Source organism: Prionailurus viverrinus, chromosome E3 (assembly GCF_022837055.1).
Source record: "Prionailurus viverrinus isolate Anna chromosome E3, UM_Priviv_1.0, whole genome shotgun sequence".
NCBI classification, from domain to species: Eukaryota; Metazoa; Chordata; class Mammalia; order Carnivora; family Felidae; genus Prionailurus; species Prionailurus viverrinus.
Window position 1 is genome coordinate 15,668,251 of NC_062576.1, and position 20,942 is coordinate 15,689,192.

Consider the following 20,942-nt stretch of genomic DNA (forward strand, 5'->3'; position numbering starts at 1 on the left):
AATATTCACAATGAATATTGGGCAAAAGACTCATTTCCACAATATATGAAGAACACCAAATCAACAACATAAAGTCAAATAACCTAATTTAGGCAAAAGATGTGAACAGACACTTCACACGTATGAACAGCCAACAGGCACATGAAAAGTCACGCCTCATCATCAGTAGTCGTCAGCAAAATGCAAATTAAAACCACACTGATCCCAAAAAACAAACAACCCAGTGAAGAAATGGGCAGAAAACATGAATAGACACTTCTCTAAAGAAGACATCCGGATGGCCAACAGGCACATGAAAAGATGCTCAACATCGCTCCTCATCAGGGAAATACAAATCAAAACCACACTCAGATATCACCTCATGCCAGTCAGAGTGGCCAAAATGAACAAATCAGGAGACTATAGATGCTGGAGAGGATGTGGAGAAACGGGAACCCTCTTGCACTGTTGGTGGGAATGCAAACTGGTGCAGCCACTCTGGAAAACAGTGTGGAGGTTCCTCAAAAAATTAAAAATAGATCTACCCTATGACCCAGCAATAGCACTGCTAGGAATTTACCCAAGGGATACAGGAGTACTGATGCATAGGGGCACTTGTACCCCAATGTTTGTAGCAGCACTCTCAACAATAGCCAAATTATGCAAAGAGCCTAAATGTCCATCAACTGATGAATGGATAAAGAAATTGTGATTTATATACAAAATGGAGTACTACGTGGCAATGAGAAAGAATGAAATATGGCTTTTTGTAGCAACGTGGATGGAACTGGAGAGTGTGATGCTAAGTGAAATAAGTCATACAGAGAAAGACAGATACCATATGTTTTCACTCTTATATAGATCCTGAGAAACTTAACAGAAACCCATGGGGGTGGGGAAGGGAAAAAAAAAAAAAAAAAAAGAGGTTAGAGTGGGAGAGAGCCAAAGCATAAGAAACTCTTAAAAACTGAGAACAAACTGAGGGTTGATGGGAGGTGGGAGGGAGGGGAGGGTGGGTGATGGGTATTGAGGAGGGCACCTTTTGGGATGAGCACTGGGTATTGTATGGAAACCAATTTGACAATAAATTTCATATATTGAAAAAAATAAAATAAAATAAAATAAAATAAAATAAGCTCACAAAAAAAAAAAAAAACACCACATTGATACCACTGCACACACATCAGAATGGCTAAATTAAAAAAGATTTTCAATACCACAGAATAGTGAGAAAATGTTCCACCTGGAACTTTCATAAATTGCCAATCCAAGTATAAAATAATACAGCCACACTGAAAACAGACTGGGAGTTTCATACCTACCTTGTGACCTAGCAATTCCACTCCTAGGGATATACCCAAAGGAAACTGACACATACGTTCATAACAAAGTGCTACATAAGAATGTTCACAGAAGTTTTACTTGGAATAGCCAAAACCTGAAAGCAACCCAGTGTCTATCAACAGATTCAAACCTGTGGTATGTTCATTGTGTTGAACAGTACTCAGCAGTAAAAATGAATAAAACTACTGAAATTTACTACAACATAGAGGAATCTGAGAAACATTATGTTGAGTTTAAAAATCCACCTGCAGAAAAATACACATTATGATTCCATTCCTATGAAATTCTAGAACAAGCAAAACTAAACCAGTGACAGCAACTAGAACAACTATGTCCTGGCTGATGGGGAGGGACTACTGGCTAGAAATAAATACAAGTGAACTTACCAGGGGGAGAAAAATGGCCTATATATATCTTAATTTAGGTGGTAGATAAGGGTTTTTTATAGCCATCAATACAGGTTGAACTCATTTAACAAATTCAGTCAAAATCATTACATTAAATGTAAATTATACCTTTAAAATGGCAAAATTCATTGGCTACATAGAACAGCCATAGAAAAGTTGCATAAAACAGAAATAATATTTAAATAAAAACAAATACCTTTGTCCATCTGCAAAGCTTCACCCCAGAATGGCTCCCAATCAACTGATAACCTGAACAGAAAAACAAGGAACATAAAATTGAACTGATTCAAAGCCTCATATTAAAAGGTGATTAAAAGGCACCTGGGTGGCTCTGTCGATTAAGCATCCAACTCTTGATCTTAGCTCAGGTCATGATCTCAAGGTTTGTGGGATCAAGCCCCACATCTGGCTCTGTGCTGACAGTGCAGAGGCTGTGTGGGATTCTCTCTCCCCACCTCTCTGCCCCTCCCCCACTCACATGTGTGCACATGCACTCTCTCTCAAAATAAATAATAAACTTTTTAAAAATGGCAATTATAAAACTAACAAAATCATTCTTCTTTTCTACATAATGGTAGGCAACAACCCAATGGCAGAAAACATTAACATTTGAAATCACCAGGATGATAAAACAACTTAAAATGTTTATGTATCTAGGGGCGCCTGGGTGGCTCAGTCGGTTAAGCCTCCGACTTCAGCTCAGGTCATGATCTCATGGTTTACAGGTTCGGAGCCCTGCGTCGGGCTCTGTGCTGACAGCTCAGAGCCTGGAGCTTGCTTTGGATTCTACGTCTCCCTCCCTCTGTGCCCCTCCCCTCTCACACTCTGTCTCTCTCTCCTTCAAAAATAAATAAACTTAAAAAAAAAGTTTTTTAAATGTTTATGTATCTAATAATATAGACTCAGAATACATAAAAATAGGCTAATCCAAAATCACAGGGAAAGATTTTAACATCTTTCAGTATCTAACAGATTCCATAGATGGAAATGCAGTATGATCTAATCCATACTGTAAATGTGATTGAGAACACATGGTATTGCCCTCAACAACTACAGAATTCACCTGTTTTTCAAGGACCCAAGGAAATTCTGTAAAAATAAACCAAATGCTGGGCCATAAAGCAATAGCAAGTAACGATATACTTCAAACAAACAACTGGGGAACTCTCATTGGTAATCTTTGAAAATGATGAAGAATCAGATGGGCAAAAGGATATTAAAATAAATACTGGGGCATCTGGGTGGCTCAGTCGGCTGAGCGTCCAACTTCGGTAGGGTTGTGATCTCTCAGTTCATGAGTTCGAGCCCCACGTTGGGCTCTGTGCTGACAGCTCAGAGCCTGGAAGCCTGCTTTGGATTCTGTGTGTCCCTCTCTCTCTGTTCCTCCCCCAGTCATGCTCTGTCTCTCTCTCTCTCTGTCTCTGTGTGTGTGTGTCTCTCTCTCAAAAATAAACATTTAAAAAAAATTTTTAATAAAGAAAGAAAGAAATAAAAATAAAGAAATACTGCTGCAAGAAGAGGAAAAACAAAATTCCAGGAACCATAACCCAACGTGAATTCTCAGGACCAGTCCCACAACCTAGCATTTAAAATTCATGAGCTACAGAAGATATGAGAAGCATGGAAAAGCCATGCCGAAGTAATCACATTTCCTTTTTTAATAAACTAGTAGAGCAAACAAGTAGAACATTCTGATTTCAGAAAGCACTTAATGAAGTTTCTCACAAGGCTTCAAGTAATAAGCCACAATTATCATGAGTCTCTTGTATAAAAAGACTCTTGACTTGCAGACAAATGAGGCAAATGGAGAAATATAGTCTGGATGATGGCAGAAGTGGATCCGTGGCTGGTTAAATATCCATATTCAGAGTGTGATGATTAATGGAACAATGTCAATTTGGATTGTAAGTCTCTACTGGGCTTTGTCTTTTACCCACTTCCACATTTATGTAAATATCTTGCATATAAATAAACAAAACACCGCTTATCTATATGAAGACAGAACAGAGTGCAACTGGACAGCTAATCTCAGATGCAGAATAAGCATTTAAGAGATTCCTACAGAAAATTCCAGTTCTTCTTTTGGATTCCTACAGCCTATTAGTGTCTTTACATCCTTCTCTTCCAAGATACATAGGGTTTTATAAAATTTTGCATTGAGGTAGGTAGGAGAAAAACTGCCGAGTACAGGATGGACAGACCACAACGCCAAGATAAACCAATGGTACGCAGCTGCTAGAAATCACACTGCACAATTCTAACCAAGATAAAGTCACCGAGGATTTACTCTCCCACCTGAAACGCCAAAAATGGACAAAATATATGAACAGTTTCCAAGACATGAAACACCAGGCAACAAGGGACAATAATCCCAGAGAAGATGGAAAACACAGGAGGCGAGCCCTGCCATGCCCAGAGCTTACTTCCCTCAAAGTTTCCAGGCTGTGCGGCAGGAGAGGCAACGCACACACGGCTGGGTATTTTCTCGGAGTTGAGGACGTGGAAGCAAGAGTTGGGGAGCCCACACGGCTAGAGTTTGCAGCACTGAGTACCAGAGAATCAAAAGCTACACAGAGATTAAACTCAAGAATCTGTAGAGGATTCCTAGAAATTCTGCCTGAGTAATGCTTCATGCATATGTGAGAGAAAAGCTAACCAAGAAAGGGAAAGAACCATCTTAAAGGACTGGAGGTGCGCCTGGTGCTCACAGCCAGCTGGGAACTGTGTCTATTCACACCAGTCAGAAGCTTAAGATTCACAAGGCAGAGTACACAGCAGTGTTTTGCCCCGATAGTCATAAGTAATTAGCCATATTCTGAGTCAGCTCTGGTCTCACTTAACAAGTCATAAAAGCCAGATTAAAAGGCTCAAACTTGTTTCCAAGTAGCTGCTCTTCATCCTAGAACAAAGCTCAAGAATGTTTTATAGGAACACAAAAATATCTAGCACCCAATAAGGTAAAATTAGACCTGGCATCCAATCAAAGATTAACCAAGCATGCAACATGACCAATGAAAAAATAATCCAGCAACCAAACTGACCCAGAAATGACACAGATGTTAGAATTACATTAGAACAGTTGTCTAACTGTAATTCGTGGGCTCAAAAAGTTAAGTAGAGACATGGAGAATATAAAAAGGCCAACACTGAATTTCTAGAGATGAAAACTGTAATGTCAAAGCTGAAAAAAACACTGGATAGAATTAATGGAAGATTAGACATTAGAGAAGATTACTAAATTATACCTGAAGACACAGCAATAGAAGCTATCCTAAAATGAAAAGTAGAACAGAAAAAAGAATGTTTTTTAAATTGTCTTTAACATTTATTTATTTTTGAGAGACAGAGTGTGAGCAGGGGAGGGGCAGAGAGAGAGGGAGACACAGAATCCAAAGCGGGCTCCAGGCACCAAGCTGTCAGCCCAGAGCCTGACACAGGGCCTGAACCCAGAAACGGCAAATCATGACCCAAGCTGAAGGCTGACGTTCAACCAACTGAGCCACCCAGGTGCCCCGAAGAAAGAATTTTAAAAAATAATGAAAATAGTATCAGTGAGCTGTTGGTCAAATTCATGTAATTGAAGTCCCCAAGGAAGAGAAGAGAGAGGGAGTGACAGAAAAAATACCTGAAGAAACAATGGCCAAAATCTGTCCAAATTTGATTAAAACTATAAATCCACAGAACCAGGAAGCTCAACAAATCCCAAGTAAAAGCAACATGAAGAAAACTACGTTGAAACACATTATCATTAAATTGCTCAAAATCCGTAATTAAGAGAAAATAGAAAATCTTCAGAGTGCCAGGGGCTAAAAACATTACTTTCAAAGGAACAAACAACAGATGACAACACAGGTCTCATCAGAAGCAATGGGAGCAAAGTGGAACACCTTCAAAGCGCCGTAAGAAAAAGTCATCAACCTATGATTCCACATCCATCAAATAATATCCTTCAAAGATGAGGGCAAAATAAAGTCTTTTTCAGATACACAAAATCTGAAATAATTCAGCACCAACACACCCACACAACGCGAAACGCTAAATGAAGCCCTTCAGGCAGAAGGAAAAGGCTGTCAGAGAGAACACACATCTACGCAAAGGAAGAAAAACACCAACAAAAGTGGTATCTACAGGGGCACCTGGATGGCTCAGTCGGCCTCTGACTTCAGTCACGTCATGATCTCATGGCTCATGAGTTCAAGCCCCACGTTGGGCTCCATGCTGACAGGTCGGAGCCTGGAGCCTGCTTCGGATTCTGTGTCTCCCCCCCAACTCTGACCATCCCCTGCTCATGCTCTGTCTCTCTCTCTCTCTCTCAAAAATAAACAAACATTTTAAAAATTTTTATTATTTTATTTATATTTTTGGTTTGTTTATTTATTTTTGAGAGAGAGAGAGAGAGAGAGAGAGCGTGAGCAGGGGAGGGGCGGAGAGACAGGGAGACACAGAATCCGAAGCAGGCTCCAGGCTCTGAGTTGTCAGCACAGAGCCCAATGCGGGGCTTGAACTCACAAACCAGGAGACCATGACCCGAGCCCAAGTCAGGGCTACTGAGCCACCCAGGCACCCCCCCCCAAAAAAAATTTTTTTTAAGTGGTACCTATATGAGTCAGTATGTAAGATTGTTTCTAATTACATCTAATTAAGTCAAAATTAACAGATAATTGACTAAACTAAAATAATAACGATGTAGTATAGGCCTCTAAGATACATAGAAGTAAAATGTATGATAATGATCACATGGAGGTTGACAAGGGGAAAACACAAGTGTGTTACTGCAGCTTCTCCCACTGGACATGAAGTGGCGTCTTAATCACTCACTGTGATATGATCAAGAGGTATGTGTAACACCTCGAACCATCACTAAATACCAATACAGTGCTATAACTAACAAGCCAATGAGAAGGTAAAACAGAATCATAAAAACATAATCTAGGGGCACCTGGGTGGCTCAGTCAGTTAAGCATCTGACTTTGGGTCAGGTCATGATCTCGTGGTCCGTGGGTTTGAGCCCCACATCGGGCTCTGTGCTGACAGCTCAGAGCCTGGAGCCTGCTTCGGATTCTGTGTCTCCCTCTCTCTCTGCCCCTTCCCCACTCATGCTCTGTCTCTGTCTCTGTCTCTCTCTCTCTCTCAAAAATAAACATTGAAAAAAAATTTTAAAAACAACTTAATCTAAAGGAGGCAGAAACTGGAAAAAGGAAATCAAAGAACACAAGACAAGGAGAAAACAAATGGCTACATGAGAAATGTAAACCTATCATGAAATCAGTTTAAATTGTCTGAATACCCTTATTAAAAGGCAGACTATACATATATATATTATATACATAAATATATGTATGATCTGAATATTCTTGTCTGTCTCCTCTAATAGGCTGATGGCTCCTTGAAGAAGATACTGCATCTTAAGTTTCTCTGCATGGCCAGGACTATCACACAAAAGGGTCTCAATAAACACAGAAAGATGGAGTGAGGGAAGGAAGTCAGTCCACTGACTCCCAACTGACCACTCTTGTTCTACAGGAAATCAGTATTATTTGTTCTCAAGTAAGGCCTCCTTGATGAGTTAGGACCACAAAAACCCAAATACACTTCTACGTAAAACATTTCTAATTGACACAGCCTAATATCGATAGAAGCTTCTTTTCTGCATTTAATAATTTTCCCTTAACAAACGACGATCTGTGATGGCATTTTCCGTCTCTGTGCCAGAGCCACGCTGATGCTAACATCCCAGGAAACCAAGCACAGGGGAAATGTGCTGGCCCGCAGCCAGCGCTCAAGGGGATCCTTCTGCAGGAACGAGAGGGGGCTGCCTCGACAGCTCCGGCCGCCATAGTGACAGGGCCACTGGGCCTCCTTCCCTCCCTCCCTATTTCACGCTCCTCACGGGGGTATATTAAATGAGAGCGCTTGGGAGGGCGGTCCAGTGACAGCGCCTCCTGACGGTCCTCACCTTGTTTAGTAAGGGCTTCTCGGAGAGCAGGGGTTATCATAGCCCTTCTTTCACTGGCTTCACCCTTCACGGCGTTCCTGACCAGAGTGCTTTTCTCCTCCTGGTGCTCCTTCTCTCTCTGTATTGAAATTAAAAGAACAAAATTCAGAGCTGGCAGTGAGCGAGGAGAACAACAGCACAACAGTCACGGACACATGGCACGGGTAAGAAGGTGCGTCGCGAACCATGGCCCACACAAGCCAGTCTCCTCCAAAGTGACCGCATTCCCAGTCAGACAGTGAGCAGAAGGCCTGCCAGTCTTTTCTCTTTTCTTTTTGCTTTCCAAAAAAAGGAACTACATACTCAAACACATACACCCGCAAAATGTAAATCAACAATCCACTTATCTAGATGTCAATTATTTTTAGCAATCTGAGTACCGACAGCTGCCGAAATTCATCAAGTTATTTCTCTGAATTTCAATTTCCTCACCTGAAAAACAAGGAAAGTAATAGCTAGAGAGCAGGAACATTACAATTAAATGAAATAAATCACCAGGTACAATGCCTGATATATAACAGGAGTTCAATAAAATAGAATACTGCTGGTTATGTATCTGCAAAACCCCCAAAACAAGTCAAAATAGTGCTCTGAGCTGCTCAGACAGCCATTTGTTTGGAGACCAAATTACTCCTCCACCTGCCATCCCAACAATGACTCTTTCTAGATGATCCTGTGGGGAAAATGTGTCTTCAGTGACAGAAAGAAATCTGAAGGATAATAATAAGGCTGATTGTGTTCCCTTTTGACTTTGGGCCCTAGAAAATTCAGCAGTACGCTGATGGCTGTGTAAAGTCTCAAATCATGTTTGTCTCGAATTCTCTGTAAGTGGCTTCATAGTACATGATGATCTTCACCCTTTACACTGATTTCTTCCTCTATTTAAAAAAAAAAAGTTTTAATGTGTATTTATTTTTGAGAGAGAGACAGACAGACAGAGGGCAAGCAGGGGAGGGGCAGCGAGAGAGGGAGACACAGAATCTGAAGCAGGCTCCAGGCTCTGAGCTGTCAGCACAGACCCTGACGTGGGGCTTGAACCCACAAACCATGAGATCATGACCTGAGCTGAAGTCGGATGCTTAACCAACTGAGCCACCCAGGCGCCTCAGCCTTCTTCCTCTATTTTTAAATCTTACTCTATGTACATATATTTTAAAGTTATCTGAATGTCTTTTTGTAAGATGGTAGAATGCTAATCAATAATTTCAGGGCAACACACAAAGTCTGTGCTATACTACATTTGCCAGGTCTTAGTAAGAGCTGCAGAAATTCAAAATAACTCACCTTGGCAGCAGCCCCACCACCAAGCCCTAGACTACCTTCAGTGCCTGTCCGTTTGCAGTGCCCCGCCCCTAGAGAATCAGTAGTGAGAACACCTCACAGATCCCTGGATGTCTGAAATCTGCATCCAACTAATACAGACAGGAGGATGGTCCTTGTTTGAAGCTGGACAACAGGTGACAGGGATTCACTAGATCATTCTACTTTTGTGAATGTTCAAAGTTCTCCAAACAAAAAATGTAAAACAGATTTAAAATTTTTTAAAAAGAAACACGTAAACCAATGAAATTTGGAGTTAACTTCTCTACCTTCTCTGTTACGTCAGGGATTTACTCCGAAATTGGAAGTCAGTGAAAAACTATTTTAGAGACTCAGAGGTATCATGATGAGAAACATAAATCCAGTTAGTCCTATCTGTCCTAAAGTCAGCATTCCTAATTACTAAATATAATCAAAATGCAAAGCTAATGAACAATTTTGCTTCTGTTAATATAGTTTTCAACTACACATTTCCACACAGAACTGAAAAAATTTACAAACATCAACAAATTATTCTCATCTATCATAAAAGTGATCCGTTTATTCCTAGGCATTTTCTTTAAAAAATTTTAAAGTTTCAGTTGTTCTTTTAAAATATTTAAAAACAAAAGTATCCTTTGGCTTTTTTTTTTAAGTCTATTTCAGACCTAAAAAGATGTCAACTTAAAAAGGAAGTCTGTGGCAGAGCAAGATGAACTGACCTTGAACTTGACAGCGTTTAAATGTCTCTGAGGTAATTCCACAGCAAGTTACTAGAACTCCCTACTAATCATGCAAGAATTGCTCTCAAAAGCCTGTCACCACAAAACATCACCAAGCATGTATGCTTATCCCAAAGGCCACATAAATCCAAAACTGGACCCACCCGTGACACTGGCCTCTGACCAGTGTGCTCAGAGTTACAGAGACACCCTCTTGTGGTTATAAACACACACAAACACACACACACACACACACACACACACACACACACACACCCCACCACCACCACCACAAAAAAACTAATTCTGACTCCTATGAAATGAACACTCTTAAAGAACGGTCATGGACCATCATCCATGTCCCATCACTAGAGAAATTATCCATCATAAAATATGAGGGTAGCTACTCCATTTCAACCATTTAAGATACAAAATTTATATAGGAAAGAGCTCAGAGGCCACAATGAGAGATCCTGAGCATTCAGGACAAACATTTACCATTCTGTCTCTATGGCAGTTTAGTCCCATCTTCCATATGCAGCAGTAACTTCATTTCCAAAAAGAAATACAATGGCTCATAACATTCCCGAAGGAAGTGCAAAGCGCCAAATTCTAATCTTGTAGGTGCAGACACTGTTCACTGTTTGCCCAGAATACAACATATATAGCTGCTATATGGCCGTAATAGAAATTACTGAAGATCCCACAACTAGTCAACCTTGATTCCTCCCTCTCCTGTGTGCCCCATTTGACAACGAGTAACCAAGTTTTAAAGGTTAATTCCCACAGACTGGCTCACTCCATCCACAATGCCATTGCTTCTGCACACCAGCCTTGGTTTCTCCTAAGGACAGGACAACTGCAAGAGCCAAACTAAATGGTCTCCCTGTCTCCAACTTGCAATCTCATCCCTCCCCAACTCCCAAACCCATCACATCTGCCCTGAAAGAAAACGAACGTCCTCTCCAAGCTGCTGCTTCCCAACACGCAAAAAGGAAAGCCAATTACAAGCTACATTCCTAGGCACTTCGGAAAATGACTATAGATAAGTGAAAAGTCCTTTATAAATAAACAGGACTACGTTAATCTTACATAATCACAGGAGCAAAAAGTGGTACCAATTTTCTTTAAAAAAAAAAAAAGATATCATACAATATTACCTAATTCATTTTCATACCATTGTCCCAGGAACCACAGTACCATCCCAATTATCACCTGGGAAACAGGACACAGCAAAAAAAAGTCATCTGTTAAAGACTTTAACGTAAAATTCCACCTAGCCGGGTAAGTGCCAAACAGGTGTTTTGCCACAAACAAGCTTTTCATTACCAAAGCATACAGACATTTCTGCTGGGAAAAAGTCCTTCTGATTGTTTCAATCTGTTTATTTCATTGATCCATCAGGTGATTCCCTTCCTTATCAAGTCATGCAGAAAACAGAATCCCCAAGCTCTCTCGAGAAGTCATCTTCCTATACAGTCAGCCCTTCTAGGCCTGGAGCTTTGCTGGCAAACGGTTGGGCATTCAGTAAATGGTGGCCGAATAATGAATGCCTCCAAACTACCAGACAGATATTCCTAGCTCTAGAAAAGCAGATCTCCCTTCTTTCGGTAACTGATTTTGGATCTGGCAACTTTCAATGTTAAAAACTCTCCTTCGGGGGCGCCTGGGTGGCTCAGTCGGTTAAGCGTCCGACTTCGGCTCAGGTCATGATCCTCATGGTCAGTGAGTTCGAGCCCCACATCAGGCTCTGTGCTGCCAGCTCGGAGCCTGGAGCCTGCTTCAGATTCTGTGTCTCCCTCTCTCTCTCTCTCTGCTCCTCCCCCACTCACGCTCTGTCTCTCAAAAATGAATAAACGCTAAAAACAAAAAAAATTTTTTTTTAAAACTCTCCTTCAGGTATTGAAGCTAAAACTGCTGCAATTTAACCCCGCATCTGCAGGTTCCATTTCTTTTTTTTAAATTTTTTTTTCAACATTTATTTATTTTTGGGACAGAGAGAGACAGAGCATGAACGGGGGAGGGGCAGAGAGAGAGGGAGACACAGAATTGGAAACAGGCTCCAGGCTCTGAGCCATCAGCCCAGAGCCTGACGCGGGGCTCGAACACACGGACCGCGAGATCGTGACCTGGCTGAAGTCGGACGCTTAACCGACTGCGCCACCCAGGCGCCCCTGCAGGTTCCATTTCTTTAAGAAAGAAACCCCCTATATGCCACTTACTTGTCATAGCTCAGTTTTTAAATGACAAATTTTGAACAGGACTTGAAGTTTTTCTGTTTACTAGGTTTTAAGAAAGCTTTCTGAACTCTCTGAAAAGCAGTTTGAACAGATGTGTCAAGAGCTTTCAAATGGTTTTCCTCTGACCCAGCGATTCTATTTTGGATAACCTGACTTAAAGAAATAATTCCAGAACTCATCCTAAGTGCTCCTGGCTGCACAGACCATGGGTGAAACAGGCTGGTTTAAAGGCAGTGGGTGTCTTGGGGTTGAAGGAATGTGTCACCTTGTGTTTCTGGGTGAATCAAATACCCAAAGCCTTAAAAATAATAAAGAAAGAAGAACAACTTCATATTATTCTACTGCAGTACTATGCGACTTTATAATAAGAACTGGACACACTGAGATGCTTTCATAAACTGAAATGCTTCTCTGGTGAGTAATTACCAAGCATTCACCATTTATTTCCAAAACTAATGATACGGATATCACTGTTTGTCTGCTTAACCGGAACATGCTGTGGGGAGTATTTAACAACATTTATTTACTGCAGAAAAAAAAAGGAACATTCTGCTCTACATTTACAAATCACAATCACGAGAAAAACAAAAAACAACCTAAGACTGTCAGGCTCTTGCTGACTCCTTGTGCTCTACCCACTCTTCAGATTCTCTTCTAAAAACCATTTCTCCCCTGGGGGCTGAAACAAAGAGATGGGAGTCTAGGCTTGGTCCCACCACCTACGAGCCTGTCAGCCATCTGACTTCGGACAAATTGCTTTATTTCTCTAAACCTACTTCCTACCCTGTAAATTGGTAAAGTGGACGTAATAATAGTATGGATATCAAGGTCAATGTGAGGATTGAATGAGACAATCCAATGTGTACTTTGACTTCTCCTAATACTCTGAATCTGTACTGAACTACCCTCTTGCCCTATACCCCAACCCATCCACTATATTCAATCAAATCACATTGCTTCCCAATGCCTTCAGGTTGAAGTTCACATCCCCCTGACAGAATGAAAAGGCCTCCAGTACCCTGCCCCTGCCTTCCTTCTCTAGTTCATTCTCCGCACATCCCCACCCCTACCTGAAACCACAGACACACCAAACTGTTCCCCAAACACGCCATTCGCCTTAGCACCCCAGCCCTCTGCATCCGTATCTGTCCTCCTAACCTTCCCACGTTTCACACGTTAGCTCCCTTGTTCTTCGACATCGCTCCCACCCCTCGAGTTCTCTTCAGCCCTAGACTCACCATCTTGGATCTTGCTACAGAGTGAGAGAGGTAGAATACCACGGTGGTACACCAGTCGGACCAAACCTATCCTATTTGAAGATATCTGCTTATACAGTAATAGCTCATAGTTACCAAGTACACACTATGTGGCAGGCAATAAAATAAAGCGTGCCAGTGAATGAACTTAGTTAATCTTCATAACAACTTCATAAGAGGTTACTTTTATGATCTCCCACTTTAGAGACGAGAAAACAAAAGCAGAGAGTAAAATAATTTGCCCGAGACGCACAGGCTGAGACAGCAGGACTCCACAAAACTCAGTGAGTATTACTCAAAAAGAGGTTATATAATAGGAATACGCTGGCCCAACCCTAGAGCCAATTGCTAACCAGTAGTAGTGCCTCCTCCAAAGTAGTAATTCAGGCAATTTAGTGCAATGCCTGGCAACGACTGGGCAGAAAGCAACTCAGGAATATGTACGAATGGACCCAAAAAGGCCAAATAAATGCATGGGAAAAAACAAAAAAACAAAAAACCAACAACCAGGCAGTAGTTTAGTGTATTCTGTCCAATATAGAATGAAAACACAAGCCATACTTGGAAACTCTGCCATAAGCTAACAATAAAGAAAAACAAAAACTGGTGGCTTTATTTTCATGTCACACTGAAGGCGGAAAAATATTTATTTTTGCCCCAAATCTAATGACTTTATGAGAAACTTTTTATGAGAAATCTAAAATGTCATAAACCAACTGCTTCAAGTTCATAAAGTCCAAAATCATTTCATTTAAAAAATAATTTACACAGATGTTCAAAATTTTCATTTGTTCTTTCTCTCCAGTGCCCTCTAATGGACAGAGATGAAAAGCAAAGTGAAAATGAACCCACAAATTATTCTAAACTCTTACCATACACTTGAAATTTGCTGAAATTAAATCTGAAGTGTTCTCAATACACACACACGCACACGCACGCGAGGTAACTATGTGAGGTGATGGATTTCTTAACTTGATTGTGGTAATCTTTTCACAATGGATACACATATCATCACATTACACGCCTTAAAAAAATCAGTGTACAACCCTAACATATTTGTCAATCATGCCTCAATAAAGTTGGAGAAACAATTACTGCAAACTCTTCACTCACTGCAAACAAAGCTTTAAATATCTTCTCTTAACCTTCTGTAAAAACCCAGAAATCTGTCTAAATCAGGTATCTCGTACACTGAAATCTATCCTGTTTTAAGACTGTTTCGCCACTAAAAAATTACTCAGATTCTTAATTTAAGAGTCGTAAAATTATACGTTTGCTTTGACCCAGTATATCAATTTGGGGACAATACAACCTAAGAAATATTAACACATTTTTCAAAGTAAAAAGGTCTCGGGGTCCTTGCGTGGCTTAGTCAGCTGAGTGTCCAACTCTGGCTCAGGTTGTGATCTCGCAGTTCTTGAGTTTAAGCCCCACATCAGACTCTCTGCTGTCAGCGCAGAGCCCGCTTCGGATCCTCTGTCCCCCTCTCTTTCTGCACCTCCCCCACTCATGTTCTCTCTCAAAATAAACAAACATTAAAAAAAAAAAAAAAAAAAAAAAAAAAAAAAACAGTAAAAAGGTCTCAGACCTGTGCTAATTTTACCAGCAGAAAAACCTGACACAGACTAAATGGCCAGCTCTAGGAAAATGTATAAACCAGTTTAAAATATCTAAGCAAACTAACTTCTCACTTTGACATCTGTTGGGCTTTAGAGGTGATGACACACTGTCATGTGCATGTTCGCATCTGACTCACACCTGTGAGGAAGGCAGAGGGCCCGGCCCCTGTTCCCCAGACAAGGGGATTAAGAGTAGGGAGGGTTAAGCTATGCCCACAGGTCACTGGCTGGGCCAAGCCCTGAACCTACACTCCACGCACTTGTCATTCTTAACAGCTGCTCTGTCAGGGGCTTCTGAAATACAGAAGCTACTAAAAATGACAGACACAATCCACACGTGGAAGTATTCAGAAACAAGGAACAAAAGCTGCAACAACAGGAAAGATGGACAGCAATTTTAAATTGAGAAATAATTTTGGATATATTGGCTTAGAGTTTTACACCCAACCAAGAATTTTTTGGTTATGAGCTTTATAAAAGTAGCCAAACCAAATGCATACAGGACAGCGTGCAGGGAAAACTTTGGCCTTGCCGGAAGGGAAATCTGGCCATTGTCCCCAGTTCCTGGAAAGTAACGGGGAATCCCTTGGAATTTCCCGAGTGACAGCAGCGTCCGTTATTCACGGTGGGCCCCTCAGACTGCAGCTGACTGCAAGTGGGGGAAGGTGCTGAAGACTGAGTTCAACCACATGGGCAGTCAAGTCCCAATAAAAACTGGACACCGAAGCTCAGGTAAGCCCCCCGGGTTGGCAACACTTGATGTGTATTACTGCACGTTGATGCTGAGAGGACAACACATCTTGAGGAGGACAAAGGAACGCCTCTTGAATCTATTCTATGCGTCTCCTCCTTTGGCTGATTTTCTGTACCCCTTCCCAACAAAGAACCACAGCCATGAGGGTAACAGCTTTGGGGAGTTCTGTGAGTCTTTCTAGCAAATTATCAAACCTGAGGGTGGTTTTTAGGAGCCCCCTCCCCCAAAATTTGCAATTGGTGTCAGAAGTGAAAGCAATCTTGGGGACTATGCCCTCAGACCTTGTAGTTTTCTAATACCAGGGAGGAAGAAAGAGATTGTTCACAGGATAACATGTTCAACCTCGCTCAAAATGAAAGAAATACAAATTAAAATCAGGTCATTATTTCTCACCTTTCTGGCTGGCAAGATTTAAAAGACTAATAACACCTGAGGGTTGGCAAAGGTACAGAGAAATAGGCTATCTCATCTCTCTCCTATGAGAAGAAATAAAAATGTTTTCAATTTTGTATAGGGCAATTTGGAAACATCTATTAATACTATAAAATCCCGGGGTGCCTGGGTGGCTCAGCTGGTTAAGCGTCCAACTCTTGATCTCAGCTCAGGTCTTGATCTCAGGGTCATAAGTTTAAGCCCCACGTTGGGCTCTGGACTGAGCATAGAGCTTACTTTAAAAAAATAAAAATAAAAAAATAGGCACCTGGCTGGCTCAGTTGGTGGAACATGCAACTCTTGATCTCAGGGCTGTAAGTTCAAGCCCCACACTGGGTGTACAGATACTTAAAAATGTGTGTGTGTGTGTGTGTGTGTGTATGTATAGATGTAGATATAAAATCCCCTTTGATCCAGAAATTTCAATTTTATGAACTTATTCTTGAGATAAATTTATGCCAGCTGCAAAAATTATAAGAGCAAGAGTGTTCAAACACCTAAATGTGAATCATCAAGAGCCAAATACATCATGGGACATAGTCCTAGACCACTATGTAAACATTAAAATGAACCAGGTGAATCCGTATGACAGCACTGGAAAGCTGTCATGTTAGATGAAAACAAGCAGTCTGTAGACTTGGGAGAACAAAATGATCCCATCTGTGTAGCCAGAAAAACAAAGTTAGACCAAAATGCAGGTGTGTTTGTAAGAGCAGTAAAACACCTGGACGAATACTGCCAAACTAGAAAGTCTGGTTTCCTGTGAAAAGTAGATTTAGGAAGAACAAGGACAGGGAGCTGCATTCTTTGAATCTTTCAAACATATATAAAGAGGGTATGAAATTAAGTGAAACTTCAAAGGGAGGTTCAGATCAAGTTATGTATTTTCAAAGGGAATAGCTAAGAACCAGAAACTCTAAAAACACCTCCCTCGCATCGAGGATGTGAAAAGGATAGAGGACATAGAGGTAAGGACAGAGGATTTTTGAAAATTTCTTTGGAGAATGTTGGTAAGGTATTTTGAGATCCCGCCTCAAATGGAGAGAGGCTGGAGAGCAGGTGCCTTGTCACATCTCAAGCCCCCGAGGCTCCACCAGGGCCCCTCAAAAGAAGCTGCTTGTATGCCCCGCACTCAGAGGGCATCATTGACTGGTGTAGGACTCCTGCCCAGTGAATCCAGACACCAAAGGACTGACTAGTTTCCCCAGCAAGTGAGCACTGCTGCTGGGTAGTAATCAGCCTGTCCTCCTAGAATAAAGAACTCAGGAGTATTCCCGTGGGAAGGGACAAGAGTGCAGGTGGGGGTGACCTTAGATGCTGACCAACCGGGCAACCAGAGAGGAAAACAGAGGACAGACCTCAAAGAGAGGAAGCCAGAGGCACAGGGCTCAGAGGAAGGAGTGAGCCACGACCAGCAGCACACTTCTTGGGGTACACTCGCTCAGTGCAAGGAACCAGGCAGGAGACACCATGGACAGTGTCTCCACAGAAGCAATGAGAGTGCCGGCTGGAGGAAGAGTCAACTTTAAACTGGACGAGGGGAGAGAGCACAGTCACCTTACACCACATAAGAACTTCCTACTTCTCTCTCTCCTGCTCCCTATCCGTTCCCCAGACCCTAAGCAGATCCAAAACAGCAGCTAGCAAATAGGCCAGAAAGTAGACAAGAGGGGAGGAGTTTCGCCTTTGAATTAAATTGACTTAGTTTCTTTAGTATTACTTACTACCTATTACCTAGGCTTGGGCATTCTACTGTCAATTTATTAAGACTTTGTGTCTTAGGGGCACCTGGGTGGCTCAGTGGGTTAAGCAGCCAACTCTTGGTTTCAGCTCAGGTCATGATCTCACAGTTCATGAGTTCAAGTCCCACATTGGGCTCTATGCTAACAGTGGGGAGCCCGCTTGGAATTCTCTCTCTCTCTCTTTCTCTCTCTCCCTCTGCCTCTCTCTCCCTCTGCCTCTCTCTCTCTCTCTCTCTCTCTCTTTCAGAATAAATAAATAACCTTAAAAAAAATAAAAAGAAAAAGAAGAAAAAAACTTTGTGTCTTAAAGTACCTGTAACACTTTATTACCAAAAATGACCAGAAAAGTCATGAAATCTGCCAGTTCTCCCTCCTGTGCAGGTTGAAAGGGACAGTAAAACTAAAAACAAAGCAGCTTCTATAATAACTTCCCAAAATTAATCCCTGTTTGTAACACTACTTTTAAAAGATTTTTCTGGGGGTACCTGGGTGGTTCAGTCACTTAAGCGTCCAACTTCGGCTCAGGTCATGATCTAATGGCTTGTTGAGTTCAAGACCCACATCGGGCTCTGTGCTAACAGCTCAGAGCCTGCAGCCTGCTTCGGATTCTGTCTCTCCCTCTCTCTGCCCCTCCCCTCCGCCCATGCGCACACTCTCTCAAATATAATAAAACATTTTTTAAATTAGCCGATTTTTAAAAAAAGGTTTTTCTGAAAAAAAACAAAAAGATTTTTCTGTGAGATTTTTAAATGAGATTGTAAAAACTACCTGAAAATATCACAAAGATTTTTATAATAGAGATTTGGGTGCATATGAAACAAAGTTAAAATAAACATTCCAAATGCTAATAGTAATTTTTCTGGGGAGACAGAATTATTGATAGATTTTGGCCCTTTGTTTTCTAAATGTTTATTTTTTAGGTATGTTAATTTGTAATGAAAAAATTTTTAACTAGGCAAAATTAAATAAACATTAAATTTTTTTCTTTATATTACTTTTTGTTATAGCATGGGACCACCCTGAGTAAAATTAGAGGGTCATCATGTTTTATGCAAGAAATAAGTTCTTAAGACCTTATATAACTCAAAACTGACCCTATCAAAAAATGGGAGATATTCTCATATGGCTATATCATAAATAGTTTATAATTCAGTTGATACTACATTTTTTTGTTTTATTTTGGGAGCATGGAGAGAAAGTAGTTCCTTCCATACTTTCTATTTCGAATCCTCAGAAAAGCGAAAAGTACAATGAAGACCCATAGTCCCTTCACCTAGATTCACCACTTTTGTTGATCATTACCTGTCTACCCTTCCATACCCACATACACATCTATAAAATACACGTGAATGTATGTGCAGAAAGAAAACTTTGCTGAACTATTTGTATGTGGCAGACACCATAACACTTCACTCTTAAACACTACAGAATTCATCTCCTAAAAAATGACAGAACTGCACAACTACAACACCATTATTACAAGGGAAATTAACAAAAATCCAGTATTATCTAATAAAAAAATCCATTACAAGTATCCTCAAATGTCCAGACAATGACCTTTGCTCTTTGATTCAAGATCAAAGGTTACACAATGCATTTAGTTATGTTTCATTAGCGTTTTTAAACCTTGGACCCGTCCTCACCTCAGGTTTTGTTACTGTTAATGTCTATGACATTGACTCTTTTTAAAGAGTCTGGACTGTCCCACTTTTTGGATTTGTCTGATTGTTTCCCCATAATTAGACTCAGGCTAAAAATTTTTGACACAAAATTACATAGATGATGTTGTATACATCTTACTACCCATCATGTCAGGAGGGACACGAGGTCATTTTAATACAAATGATGAAGCTAAATTTGACTTTTTTGGTACAGGCGAAAATCACCTGAACACTCCATTTGTAAAGGTATATTTTATCCTTTGTAATTAGCAAATCATCTGTAGGTATTTTTCCCCCAGTAATGTATTTATTTTTGGCATGTCTAAGTGGGTTAGTTTCTGGGATGATATTTTGAGAATACGTGCATATATGGCCCCCAAAGGCATTTCATGCAATCCTTGCTTAAATTAATTATCACCCTGGGGATAGAAAACAAATGATTAATTCTATCATACCCTCTGTATTTCTTATCTAGAAACCTTCTATAAAGACTTTCTCTTGTACCTCCCTTTTGTTGAGCAGCAAAAGGATTGATTTTTTTTATTTGATGTAATACAATCCATTGCATATAATACAATACATATTATCATTATGTTCATTTTTGATGCTCAAATTGTCCCAAATTTGGCCTGTGGGAAACTCTTCAAGCTGGTTCCTATGTCCCTTTGATGTGTCTCCATCAGTCTTTGATGATCCACTTGCCCAACAAGACATCCCAGGCCCATCTGTTATGCTCCCTTCCTCAGCCCTGGAATCAGTCATTTCTCCAAGCCCTGATTCCTTTCAATGAGGTAGGATATTGAGAAAACAAGAACTGAGTGCTCACCATGTTTGTTTCTAGGTCTGTGGCCTAACAAAGAGTACATCTGTTCTCTGTCCCCAGTTCCTGGCACAGAGCTTCAAAAAACCTTGGCATTTTCTAAGTCCCAGAAGGGTCATTGTTATGCAAATGAGGTGACTGAGGGGGTAGGCCTAGATAGCTTTAACATGGGGCTGGTCAACCAGAAAGACCAACTCTGGGCCAGCTGGATCTCCAGGGAAAGAAACAGGGAATGAGGTCAGCTGGAGAATCAGATGGCCAATAATCTAATCAATCATGCCTACACAATGAAACCCCAATAAACATTCTGGATGCTAACTAACCAGCTTCCTAGTTAGCGGACACGTGGATATGGTGGGAAGGGAGGATGTGCCTGGGTTTCACGTGGAGAGGGCACGGAAACTCTTGAGTCTCTTCCCCACCTCCCTACTCTCAGAACTCCTCCTGTTGTCTTTTCCACTTGGTTGTTTCTAACTCGTATCCATTAAAACTGTAAGTATAGTGCTTTCGGTGAGTTCTGGGTCATTCTAGCAAATTACCGAAACTGAGGGCAATCACGGGACCCCAAAATTATAACCAGTTGATGGGAAGGGCAGGCGGCCCCTACTTAGAGCCACCATCTGAAATGGAGGCAGTGCTGTGCAAGACTATGCCCTAAATCTGCAGAGTCTG

The 20,942-nt window shown here is 41.1% G+C and overlaps 1 protein-coding gene across 2 annotated transcripts in view; it reads right to left on the reverse strand.

Annotated features, from left to right (window-relative positions):
- LOC125154480 (S-adenosyl-L-methionine-dependent tRNA 4-demethylwyosine synthase TYW1) overlaps positions 1–20,942 on the reverse strand; it is a 212,922-nt gene that overhangs the window by 171,154 nt on the left and 20,826 nt on the right. For both annotated transcript variants that reach the window (XM_047838838.1, XM_047838839.1), the window contains exons 8-9: positions 7,687–7,804; positions 1,927–1,979 (exon numbers count right to left, since the gene is read on the reverse strand). In XM_047838838.1, coding sequence (XP_047694794.1) covers positions 1,927–1,979; positions 7,687–7,804 — 171 coding nt within the window. The remainder of the gene's footprint in view (positions 1–1,926; positions 1,980–7,686; positions 7,805–20,942) is intronic.